We start from the raw sequence: 12740 nt of genomic DNA, 5'->3' as shown, positions 1-12740 counted from the left end.
GACACAAAAGACAACACTCGCACAAGTTTTATTATAGCCTCTTTAATGTGGTTTGGGCAAAAGACTGTATTTTTCATTCAATGTTAATATTTTGGTTTTGAGTTACTATGTGGTGACTATATACTGATATGACAATCCCTGTAATCTTAAAAGTAAGGGTTGGTGATTTGTTATTATATCGTACCTTTTATTTGTCAAGGGATTTTAAGGTAATATTAAAGTAATCTTCACAATACCTCCCAGTGATCTGAGTTGGTGACAAGAACATAAAAAGCAAATCATTGACAAGTTGGCATTAAACATAAACTACAGAGCTTTTGCTTAATATGCCAGCTCGTGTTTCTGTATAAGAAGCACATTTTCAATTTCAGATTTCCCTGAAGTCCCACAGATTAAAAATTCAGTGCATCAAAGCAAAGTTAAATTACAGCTTTAAAAAAAAGTTGGATTCCGAAAATAATTTTGTCTTTCAGCCAGCAATTCCACTGTGACTACCCAAGGCTTCAACCACTCCTGGACTTCCAGTGGGATAGATACCAAAAAATGTTAAGTATAACCATGGATCCCTTAGAGTCCTCCAGCCCTCATTCATTCATCCAACACAAATATTGAACAACTACAATGTGCTTTGTTCATAATCATGTTCACAAATATTTACAAAGCATCACCATGTTTAAAGCATTGTTGTAGGTGCTGGGAATACATCTGTGAACAAAACAGATCTGAGTTCCAAATTCTAGTGGAAAAGAGACAGACAAATGGCGATAAGTGATATGGAGAAAACAAAACAGTGAAGGGGGACAGTAAGAATCAAGGGTGTGGATGGTTTGGCATTTTTAATGGGGTGGCCTTGAAAGGTCGTACTGAGGAAGGTGATATCTGAGCAAAGATGATAATCAGTGAAGCTGAAAGAACAAACTGTGAGCATATCCGGGGAGAGAGAACAAACACACCAGAATATGCATATCTCCAATAATAATGCAAAGAGGGAGCCCAATGTGAGGCACAGAAATGGTTTCATTGTTACTTTTAATCTGGCCAGCCAACAACAGGGTCTGCAGGTGCTGCTTTAGCAGGTATTGACAGGGTCCAAAGAGGAAATATACTGCCTCTTAGTGGTGTAAGACCAAGACCAGGGTGGTGAGGAAGAAGCCAGGAAAGGGGCTGGAGCAGAGGAGGGAGCACACGGGCTGCCACAGGTACAGAACTCAGAGTTTAACTCCATGCCTTTGGCCACAAGGAGTAAATGTGTATGTCTTATTGGAAAGCATTGAAGTCAAACGTTTAAAACCTTTCAAGTCTTTTATACCTACTGGCTCAGTCATCTCACTGCAGGGAACTTGTCCTTAGGAAATAAAGACAGAAAAGGAACATGTATAATTCTGCTTTTTTAGCATTATTTGTTTTATCTCTTTGATGGACCTCAGGTTCACAGATTTGCATTAATCATAATCTTTAATTCGTGACACACTTTCATCATTAGTTGGAGCATGACCCTCTACAATTTAACATGTTTTTTTTAATCAATATGCTCATAATATAGTAGACACCTGTGATCTCAGTGCCCAAATACTAGAACTGAAAAGCAGTATTCAGAAGGGAGAGCATAGAAAGAAATCCACAAATAAATGGAACTTAGATGCCAATCAAAAACACCATGGCAGATCTCTGTGAAAAGAAGGAACTGTTTAGCAAATGGATCTAGAAATATTAATTATATATAAGAAAAAAGCATTAAAAGGCAACCTACATTACACAAAAAATAAACTCCTTATAGTTTAAGATCTCTATGCCAAATGCAAAACATTAAACATGTAATAAAACAAAACTTAATATCCAGAGTAGATAAAAAATGCCTGTAAATCAATAACAAAAAAGACAAAAAAAAAAAAAATAGAAAATGAACAAAAATGCACATCCCAAAACATGAAACACAAAGTAGCTAGAAACATCTAAAGATTGCTTAGCCTTCCTAGTAATCAGGAAATATAACTGAAGGCTAGCATCAGAAAATCGTTTTACACATAATCAATTGGCAAAATAACAAGTCTGGTATTGCTGAGTGTTGTATAGGATTTACCCAACATCCTACAGTATTATTTCTTATGTGTTTCCAGTGAGGATATAAATTGATACCATCACTTTCTACCACTTCAGCATTATGTTTTAAAGCTGAACATGTGCATACCCTACAATCCAACAATTCTATTCCTAGGTATAGATCCCCCCGCAAATTAGTACATGATATAGGAGACATGGACACAAATGTTGGGGGGTAACACTGTTCATACAGCAAAAACTGTAAATAATCTAAATGACCATAGACAGGAGAATAGATTAATAAATTGCAATACACTCATACAATAAAATATTATACAGCAATTAAAAATGGGTGAATTATAGCTATATACAACAGCAAGAATGAATCTTAAAACATTGTGTTGAGTCAAAAAAGTAAATACTAGTTGACAATATATGGCATGATATTTTTTATTTTTATTTTTAAAATAATTTTATTTATTGAATCAAAATCGATTATACATATTTTGGGGGTCGAACATTGAAATATGTTGATCAAATCAATATTACTAGCATATATATTGTTACAAATCGTAATTATTCTTTATGCCCCTTGTCCAATCTCTCCCTTCCCCACTCCCTCCCCCTCCCCCTTCTAATTACCCTAGCTTTCTTCTCTCCCTCTGAAAGAATAATGGTTACTCTGTCAATTTGTTGCCTAGATGATCTGTCCGATGCTGAGAGATGTGATCAGGTCCCCCAATATTATCGTACAGCAGATGCTTCTTCTGTCACTCTGAAATGGGCTTTGTGGAGAGAGACATCCTCTTCTTTTCTTTGTCTCTGCTGGTGACTCTCTTTGTGTCAATGCACTCCAGTGATTGGTGGACAATCTGCGTGGTGGTTGTGGCATCCAGCTGCTTTCGTGGCAGCCATGGTTATCGTGGTGGCTGTGGTGGGCCACCCACATGGAGGTGGTGTTTTTGTCATGCTCCTTTGTGCTGGCAGTGTGCCTGGCTGTGGGGTGTGTCTGGTCCCCTTTTCCATGCCTCTGGACCCTGGGCAGGCCTGAGGCACTAGCGCCGTGTGCCTGGTTGTGAGAGGAGGGTCCAGTCCCCTTCTCCATGCCTCAGGTCCCCAGGCTGGACCTGAAGTGCTGGTACAGTGTGCCTGGTTGTGGGAGGGCGATCCAGTCCCCCTCTCTATGCCCTGTGTCCCTGGGCAGGCCCCAAGGAGCTGGCACGGCATGCCTGGCTGTGGGAGGAGGGTCTGGTCCTCCTCTCCATGCCCTGAATCCCTGGGTAGGTCCTGAGGCGCTGGCACAGCGTGCCTGATTGTGGGAGGAGGGTCTGGTCCCCAGATCCATGCCTCGGGTCACTGGGCAGGACCCGAGGTTCTGGCTTAAGTGCCTGGTTGTGGGAGAGAGGTCCAATCCCCCTCTCCATGCCTTGGGTCCCCAAGGTGCTGGCACTGTGTGCTTGGTTGTGGGAGAGAGATCCAGTCTCCTCCATGCCTTGGGTCCCTGGGTGGGACCCGAGGCAGTGGTGTGGTGTGCCTGGTTGTGGGAGGAGGGTCTGATCCCTGGATCCATACCTCAGGTCCCTGGGCAGGCCCCGAGGTGCTGGCATGGTGTGCCTGTTTGTGAGAGAGAGGTCCAGTCCTCTTCTCCATGCCTCAGGTCCCCGGGTGGGCCCGGAGTTGCTGGTGTGGTGCACCTGGTTGTGGGAGAGAGGTCCGGCCCCCTCTCCATGCCTCGGATCCTTGGGTGGACCCCAAGGCAGTGGCATGGTGTGCCTGGTTGTGGGAGGAGGGTCCGGTCCCCAGATCCACATCTCGGGTCCCCAGGCAGGCCTCGAGTTGCTGGCGTGGTGTGCCTGGTTGTGAGAGAGAGGTCCAGTCCCCTTCTCCATGTCTCAGGTCCCTGGGCAGGCTCCAAGGCACTGGTGCAGTTTGCCTGGAACTGGGTGTGGGGTCCAGTCCCCAGCTCCAAGCCTCCAGTTCCCAGGCAGGCCCCAAGGTGCTGGTGGTGTGTCTGGGCCAGAACTAATTTTCTGTCCTTTGCTTACTTCTAACACTGGGGAACTTCCTGTAAGAACCAGTACTTGAGCTGTGTGGTTGAGCTAAATTGCTGCTTTGCTGCTCTTTCCCTAGGGAAGGCTTTTTGTGCAGCTGAGGGTTTAAAGGTTGATCTTATAGGTCCTTCCAGCTCTCCAGAGACCTGGTGGATCTATGTTCTGTGGAATCTCTGATCTGGGTCTGAATTTTTTCATCAAACTGCACCCCATGCAATTCTGCATTCCTGACCAGTCTCCTCTGAGTGGTCCTGCGTTGATTGGGGGGCAGGTTGGCTGTCCTTGCTACATCCCAGTGTTCTCCCGGTGGGCCCGTCTCCCCCGCCGCTTGTGCTCCAAACACTTTCTATGGGACAGGCACTGTGATGACTCACCAGCTTCTGTATGGCTCCTTTTTTCAGTTGTTCTGACTCCTCGCTCCTGCGTGGGTCCACGGGAACCCTGTTAGTGGTCTTGCTGTCCTGGGGGCCGCCAAGGCCCTCTTCTCTCCTGCCACCTCCAAGTAACTCCGTCTGAAGGGCACAGCTGCAGCTTCTGCTGGCTCCTGCTCCATGTGCTCATCGGCTGGAGCCCTAAAGCAGCCGCACCCGGAAATGCTCAGAGCAGCTTTTTCTTTCTCTCATTGTGGTTTCCTCTGCCTTCATGAACTCCGTAGGTCTCTCCTACTCTTTCCCTGAGCTCCAGCGACCCCAGCTTGGCTGATGTTACATTTTTATAGTTGTAAATTGGTTGATTTGAGGGAGAGAGTGACGCTGGGGACCGTCTATTCCGCCATCTTGACTGGAACTCCACATGACATTTTTTAAATAAAATTTAAAAGCAAGTATAACCAAACACCACACGGCTTAAGCATGATGTGATAAATAGAATGTGATAAATATTTTTAAACCATGTAAGTAAATGATAAACAGAATAATCAGGATAGCATTTGCTTTAATGGAGATATGTTCTGGGGACAGAACAGGAAGAAGACATTATAGTGTGATTCATAATAACCAAAATTTGTGTGCACAAGTAGGAGTAAAGGGGTGCTAAGGAAAAATATATCTAATAATAAGAGAATGTGAAATAGGATGAGATAATAACTCAATAAAATATTTTGAAGCCAGTCAAAATAATAGCCATTATGTATTAAGCCATCCAATACATCTTATCATATAGACGAAAGTATGGGCTGGGAAGTTTTTACCAGTCAGATATAAATTGAGAATAAAAGCATTAGTCAGACCGAGGCTGAAGTTCATACTTAATAGACTTACGATGTTAACATAAAATTGAGTTGTTTGTTATAAACTATGCTGAAACTCCTCACTTTACCTACACTAGCTGTCTGTCATCTTTTATTCTTAAGACTGTACTACAAGTTCCACAAGATCTTTTTTGTTTACCTGTATCCCCGGTGTCTAAGATTATGTCTGTCATATCTTAGAGCTCATTAAATATTGTTGAATAAACAAACTAATACTTGTTGATTATAGGGTAGAAATTATGTATCAAAGGAGATAAAAGTGTATTATATAATGTTATAGAAAAAAGTCAAATTCTAAGTTAAATGTATACAACTATTATTTATAAATTACCTCATATTTTAATTCTTAATATAACACATCAGTTCCCCTTTGTTTATTGAAATCATACTAGAATGTAAGACACACAAGAATGGAGACCTAAACCTTTTTCTTTCTTGCTCCCTGCAGTATTCTCATGTCTGTAACAGTGACAGGCATACAGTTGGTCCTCAGCAGATATTTGTTGAGTGATTGAAAGAATGAGTACATATAAGCAAGGACAAGGAATACACACACACACACACACACACACACACACACACACACAGTGAAAAGAAAATGATCAGCTTACTTGGAATTTAGAAATTTTTATGTGTTTGCCTCATTTAAATTATTATTATAATATTATGCCAAAAATAAAAAAAGAAGAAGAAAGAAATCCTTGTGGTCCTCTGCCTCAGTATGAAGCATAGAGGTCACCCAAGGTACTTGCTGCCCCAGAAACTGGGAAATTGAAAGGGTCTTGAAAGTCTTGCTTTATAATTTACACAAGTTCTATTCTTGGTCTTTTTAATAGATTTTGTAATGAAATGAAGTATTGTAATCCTTCACATTTTCTGTCCTTCTCCATCTGAAAACTTCATTTGTCCTTTGACATCTCTATCATTCTTCCATAAAAATAGCCTAAGAAACTGAAATCTAGGGGCTCTAAAGCCCAACAAATGATTTTTCCCTGGCAGTGTAGATCTGCATTCTTACTTATGCAAGAATAAGAAGAGCTTGTTAACTAGCTGCCATTTTTTATCCAAAAACATAGAGAAAAAATCCCCTGCAGTAAGCTGCTCTATTTATAATTGTTCACAAAAACACATTAGGGTTCAACAAGTTCATATTGATTGCTAACTCCCAAACTGTTTTTGAAACATGTTTCTACTCGTTGGATTGGACTGTAATATGACATCCAATATTGGATGAGGCATTTGGCAAGATTCATGACAGGCATTGGTAATGGGATTTCTTTTCTCCCAGTATGTTTATTTCAATAGATTTATGAAATGTTCAGAGGCAGAAAAAGAATGATAATGAATGGATTTCTGGTGAAACAAACCCATTCTCAGTGCCGCTAGGGCCCTTGCTATTTGTGAACGTGTTCCATGGGATATTTGGCTTATGCATGCATTTTGTGTAGCTCATATATATTTGCCTGTCACTACAAGGTTCTGAGTACACTGTATTTACCTACATTTATGCGAATATATTTTCATATATTCTTTTGTTGTCATTTTGTTTATCAACTTGAAGAGGTCTAGGCTGAGACTCAGAAATATTGAGATCCAATTCTAGTTCAGCCTCCAAGTTTCCTACAGTCTGGAACAGAAATGTATATTTTACTTTTTTACATTTTAAATGTATATTTTACTTTAACAACCTATGAAATGGAGGTACTCAAGCTGACCATCTAAATACCCAAAATGTATAAGATTAATAACATCCTGAAACACATTTTCATCCTGACATTCAGGTGATCAGGCCATGGAGCAGAAAATTGAATCTTAATTACTTTTTTTTTCTGGTTTCCCTTGCCATCTATCTGGTCCAGTGGAGCCTAAAATGACATTGAAACCAGTCAGTCTATCTAAGTTAGACAACCAGAAAAATGAGGTAGGTCTCCATGGGCCCCTATGCCTCCAACTCACCCAATTACCAAAATCAACAAGCACAAGCTCACCACCAATACACACACACACACACAACACCTGGGCCTCAGAGTGCCTCTAACTGGCCGCACAACGGGACTTTATTCCGTTTTTTGACAATGCATTCCTTAACCTTCAAAATGTATGCTTCCTTTTTAAATATTACATATGCATTTATTATCCTGCTCCTGGTCCTGCCTGGTTCTTCTCAGGCTCTTGGTAGCTGTGATTAATAATTTCATAGCAACTCCTTATGCTTTCCATAGGCAGAAGGAGATTGAGAGGCTAGAGTTGAGGGATTGAGAGTCAAGGGCAGCAATATAGCAATGCCAGGACCTACAAAAATGCTGGGCCCTACTTCTATTTTAGGCTTTATGATAATCCCTGCAGTCCTTCTGCTCCCTGTTGGCTGGGATGCTAATTCTCTAAACTCACCATTTTTATCCTCAGATTCTGTATTTTCTGTTTTAGTCTATTTTGTGTCGCTATAACAGAAACACCGGAGACTGGGTAATTTATAAAGGAAAGAGGTTTATTTGGCTTACTATTCTGGGACAGCTGCATCTGGCATGGGCCTCAGGCTGCTTCTACTCATGCCCAAAAGTGGCAGGCAGCCTGCGGGTACAAGCAGATCACATGGTGACAGGAAGCAAGAGAGAGGAAACAAGAGAGAGAGACAAGGTGCCAGGGTTTCTTAAACAACGAGCGAGCTCTCGCAGGAACTAATAGAGCAAGAACTCACTCATTAATCCCCCCTCCCCCAGGGAGAGCATTAATCCATTCATGAGGGATCCACCCCTATGACTCAATCAGTTTCCAACACTGCCACATTGGAGATCAAATTTCCACGAGTTTTGGAGGGGACAACACATCCAAACTCCATCATTCTGCCCCTGGCCCCCCAAAACTCATGTCACTCTCACATACAAAATACAATCATTCTATCCCAACAGTCCCAAAAGTCTTAGCTTGCTCCAGCACCAGCTTAAAAGTCCAAAGCCCAAAGTCTCATCTGAGACAAAAAGCAAAAGTCCTTCCAGATGTGAACCTGAAAAACAAAACCAAATTTATCTACTGCCAAGATACAATGGTGGAACAGACATTGGGTATACATTCCCATTCCAAAAGGAAGAAATAGGCCAGAAGAAAGGAAAAACAGGCCCCAAACAAGTCCAAAACCCAGCAGCATAGACATTATGTCTTAAATCTCCAAAATAATGTTATTTGACTCTAAGTCCTGCATCCTGGACACAATTGGGCACCTGGGTCCCCAAAGCATCAGGCAGCTTTGTTCCCACAGCTCTACCAGGCACAGCCCAGTGGGCCACGCTGGTGCCCGTGGCTTTTCCAGGCTGGCGTTCTACTCTGGTAGCTCCAAAAGTCTGGGGTCTCCATGGTGGTCCTGCTGTCTTGGTTCTACTAGACATTTCCCTGGTGGGGGCTCCCTGTGGGGGATTCAATCCCACTTTCCTGCTTGGAATTGCTCTAGTAGATGGCCTCAGTTCTGGCTCTGCCCCTGTGGGAGGTCTCTGCCTGGACCCCCAGGCTTTTCCATACATCCTCTGAAATCTGGGTAGGGAATGCCAGGCCTCCACTGCTCTCACATCCTGCTGGCCTGCAGACTTAACACAACATGGATGCCACCAAGGTTTTGGGCCTCTACTCTCCAGGGCTGCTGCACAAACCATACTTTGGGCCACTCCAGCCAGAACAGCTGGGATGCAGGGAGCAGGTTCCCAAGGGCAGCTGCACTCCAGGTCTGTCCTCTGGGACAACTCAGTCCTTCTAGGCCTCAGGGCCTGTGATGGGTGGGGCACCCTTCCAGACTTCTGAAATGCCTGCACGGCTTTCTTCTCATTGTCCCTGCTATTAGCATCTGGCTGCCTCACCGCCAAGATAATGTCTTTAGAAACCAATTTATCTCCTTCACCCTTGAATTTTTCTCCGGCTCTCCACTCCTTTACTGCATGGCCAGGCTGCAAAGTTTCCAAGTCTTTATGCTCTGCTTCCCTTTTAAATTCTGGCTTTACATCATGATTTTGCCACCGTAACTCAGAGTAGGCTCTTAAAAGCAACCATGCAGCTTCCTTAATGCTTTGCTGCTTAGAATTTTCTTTGGCCAAATGCTCTGGTTCACAGCTCTTAACTTCCAACTTCCACAAAGTCCAAGGGCATGAACACAGTGCAGCCAGGTTCCTTGCTATGGTATAGCAAGGGTGATCTTTTGTCCAATTCCCAATAAGTTCCTCATTTCTATCTGAGACCCCATCATCTGCATGGCATTTAGTGTATACATTTCTATCAGCATTCTGCTCACCACCACCATTTAACCAGTCTCTAAAATGTTCCAAACATTCTCTCATCTTTTTATCTTCTTCTAAGTCCTCCAAACTCCTCCAACCTTTTCTCATTACCCAGTTCCAAAGCTTCATCCACATTTTCAGGTATCTGTATTGCAACCCCTCACCCCTCGGTACCAATTTTCTGTATTAGTCTGTTTTGTGTTGCTATAACAGAAATACCTGAGACTGGGTAATTTATAAAAAAGAGAGGTTTATTTGGCTTACGATTCTGGGACAGCTGCATCTGGTGTGGGCCTCCAGCTGCTTCTACTCATGGCGGAAAGCGGCAGGCAGCCGGCGGGTACAAGCAGATCACATGGTGAGAGGAAGCGAGACAGAGAGAGAGAGAGGAGGTTCCAGGGTACTATAAACAATAAGCTCTTGCGGGAACTAAAAGAGTGAGAACTCACTACCCCTCCTCCCCCAGGGAGAGCATTGATCCATTCATGAGGGATCCGCCCCCATGACTCAATCAGTTTCCAACACTGCCACATGGACATCAAATTTCCACATGAGTTTTGGAGGGGACAACACATCCAAACTCCATCAGATCCTAAAATATCATATGTCTTTGTTCACATCTCATTCTATTTCCCTCATCTCTAAAACACTGTTTTAGCCTCCCATTCTGTCACTTAGCTCCTATCAGGTTAGTTTCAAATTAAAGATTTATTTCTCTGATTTTAAATTCTATCTTCTGTTAAAATACCCATTTCTGGAGCCTTCATGGGTTTCTTCATAGCTAGGGCCCAAGCCCTGCACTTACAAAGCTGTGTCATCTTCTTTTTGTCGTTGGGAAGGGCCCCAACTGTGGATGAGGTGGTCATGGCAAGTGTGGGCATAGTAGCTTGCACCAGAGTATGCATCACCAGAGTGGCAGGGGTGATGCTGGCCCCATACATCCTCACTTTGAAGAAGAAGATGGGACAAAAGACCAGGATCACCAAGATCCCTGTATTCAGGCCCTGCATCTCTGGATATTGTTGGCCACCTATGCTGTTGTTCTAGAACAAAATCAAGGACAGAAGAACTTAGAATGCCTTAAAGAAGATTGGATAACCAAAAAAATGATTTGTAGTCTAATTTTATCAGGCATTACTTTGAGGAGTCTTTGAGTAGTCATCAAAAATCTACTCTATATGTAAAAATGATGCCGGAATTCCAGAAAAGTCCAGTTCATGTCAAGAGCTTTAAAAGGGTAACAGAAATTATCTGTGGTTTTATCAAAGAAGGAGCTGCCAAACTTCAGATAATAATGGACTTTGATATGACACTAAATAGATTTTCCTACAAAGGGAAAAGATGTCTAATGTGTCATAATGTCATTGAGAACTATAAACTGGTCTGAGATGAATGACGAGAGAGTTACTGCAACTAAAGAAAAAATACCATGCTATTGAAGTTGATCCTGTTCTTACTGTAGAAAAGAAATGCCTTTTTATGGTAGAATGGTATGCTAACGTATTTAGTTTCTTTGTTGAACAAACTTTACCAAAAGATAAATTTAAAGAAAGCATGGGAGAATCTGACATTACAGTCAAGGAAGGATATAAGAATTTACTTGATGAGCTCCAACAACACAGGATCCCTGCGTTCACATTTTCAGTTGTTGTTTGTACTAACTAGATAACCAGAGGAAGTTATCTGTCAAGCTGATGTTTATCCTCCAAATGTCAAAGTAGTGTTCATTCTTGGGTTTTAATGAAAATGGGTGCTCAGAGGATATAAAGGGGAATTAACTCATGTATTTACCAAACATGATTGTGCCTTGAAGAGCACAAAATATTTCAGTCAACTAAAAGACAATAGCAATATAATTCTGCAAAGAGACTCCCAAGGAGACTTAAGAATGGCAGATGGAGTACCCAAATTTTCATATACTGAAAATTAGATATCTAAATGAGCTTTCAGAAAAGTATTGTTTTAGCGAAAGATGAATCATTGGAAGTAGCCAGCTCTGCCTTACAGAGGATTCTGCAAACAAGCATTATTTAGGAAGACCTTTCTGCTGTGGGAGCAATTGATACAAGAACTGTTCATCTCTTCATCTTGCTGAAAGACTCTTATTTAGAATATATTTTCGGTCTCGAGGGTTTTTTGGGGTTTTTTTAACCTTTCTCACCACACTCCCCACCGTATTTTTTAACAGAAAAACAAACAAACAAACAAACAAAAACCCCCAAAATCTCTTAAAGTTTATAGAGGCCTAAAAAAAGGTTTTATGAAATGGTCAAATAGTTTGCAGAATTTTAAGCATTGCCATTTTTGTAATTTGTAGTTGTTCTGATGGTATCATCATCTCATGAAATTATGTTATGTTTGGTATCTGCGCATTAAAAATCACTACAAAATGTTCTTTACTGATTCACTGATAATAAACATGAAACAAGATTTTTGTTTTTTGAAATACCCATTTCACTTAAGGTATAACACTTGTTCAACCATTTCTACCTTAGCATAAATTAATTTATCCCATCCTTTCTTACAAACATACTTTGAAGAGATACAAAATAAAGACATCAAGCTCTGTAAGTAGGAAGTTCAAGGAGACACCATATTGAGCAAAAATATATAAGGTTATCCAGAAAAAACTGTCTTCTTCATAATTTTACCTAAATCCAGGTCTGATCCCAATCACTTCTTAATTAGTTGTTGCTCTTTGTCAATCAAATTCCTGGCTAATGACTTGACCATTAAAATTGGGCATTAAAAAATGCTCAGTTCATCATCATCTATAGACCTTGGTAACCTGTTCAGATCAAAAAATTAGTCAAAATCACATGTGCAGGGGCAGTGAAGACGAGAACATCTCCCTGACTTAGTGAGACTCAAAATAGCTGTGTACAAAGCCATTCTTACTTCTGGGTGACCCCAAATGAAAGTAGCTATGACAGAATGCCCTGTGAGCACTACCTAGAAAGCACTGACTCACACCTGTCGGCAGGGTCTGCCTTTGCTGCGGCTGCTATGGATATCTAAAGAGAAACCAAGAAGGGGGGGGCTAAGGGAGATTTTTTTATAATATTTGTTTTGTTTTATTTTGGCTTTGCTTGTTTGTTTTGGTCTTGACACACAAGAAAGCACTTAACTGGGAAAATCATG

At 41.7% G+C, this 12740-nt stretch overlaps 1 protein-coding gene and 1 pseudogene across 1 annotated transcript in view; both read left to right on the top strand.

Annotated features, from left to right (window-relative positions):
- Positions 1-12740, top strand: part of CD96 (CD96 molecule) — an 80176-nt gene that overhangs the window by 61211 nt on the left and 6225 nt on the right. Inside the window, exon 10 of the mRNA XM_063113434.1 lies at positions 474-545. Coding sequence (XP_062969504.1) covers positions 474-545 — 72 coding nt within the window. The remainder of the gene's footprint in view (positions 1-473; positions 546-12740) is intronic.
- Positions 10443-11633, top strand: LOC134387034 (cytosolic 5'-nucleotidase 3A-like; annotated as a pseudogene).

Source organism: Cynocephalus volans, chromosome 1 (assembly GCF_027409185.1).
Source record: "Cynocephalus volans isolate mCynVol1 chromosome 1, mCynVol1.pri, whole genome shotgun sequence".
NCBI classification, from domain to species: domain Eukaryota; kingdom Metazoa; phylum Chordata; class Mammalia; order Dermoptera; family Cynocephalidae; genus Cynocephalus; species Cynocephalus volans.
This window is presented reverse-complemented; position numbering and strand designations above follow the sequence as displayed.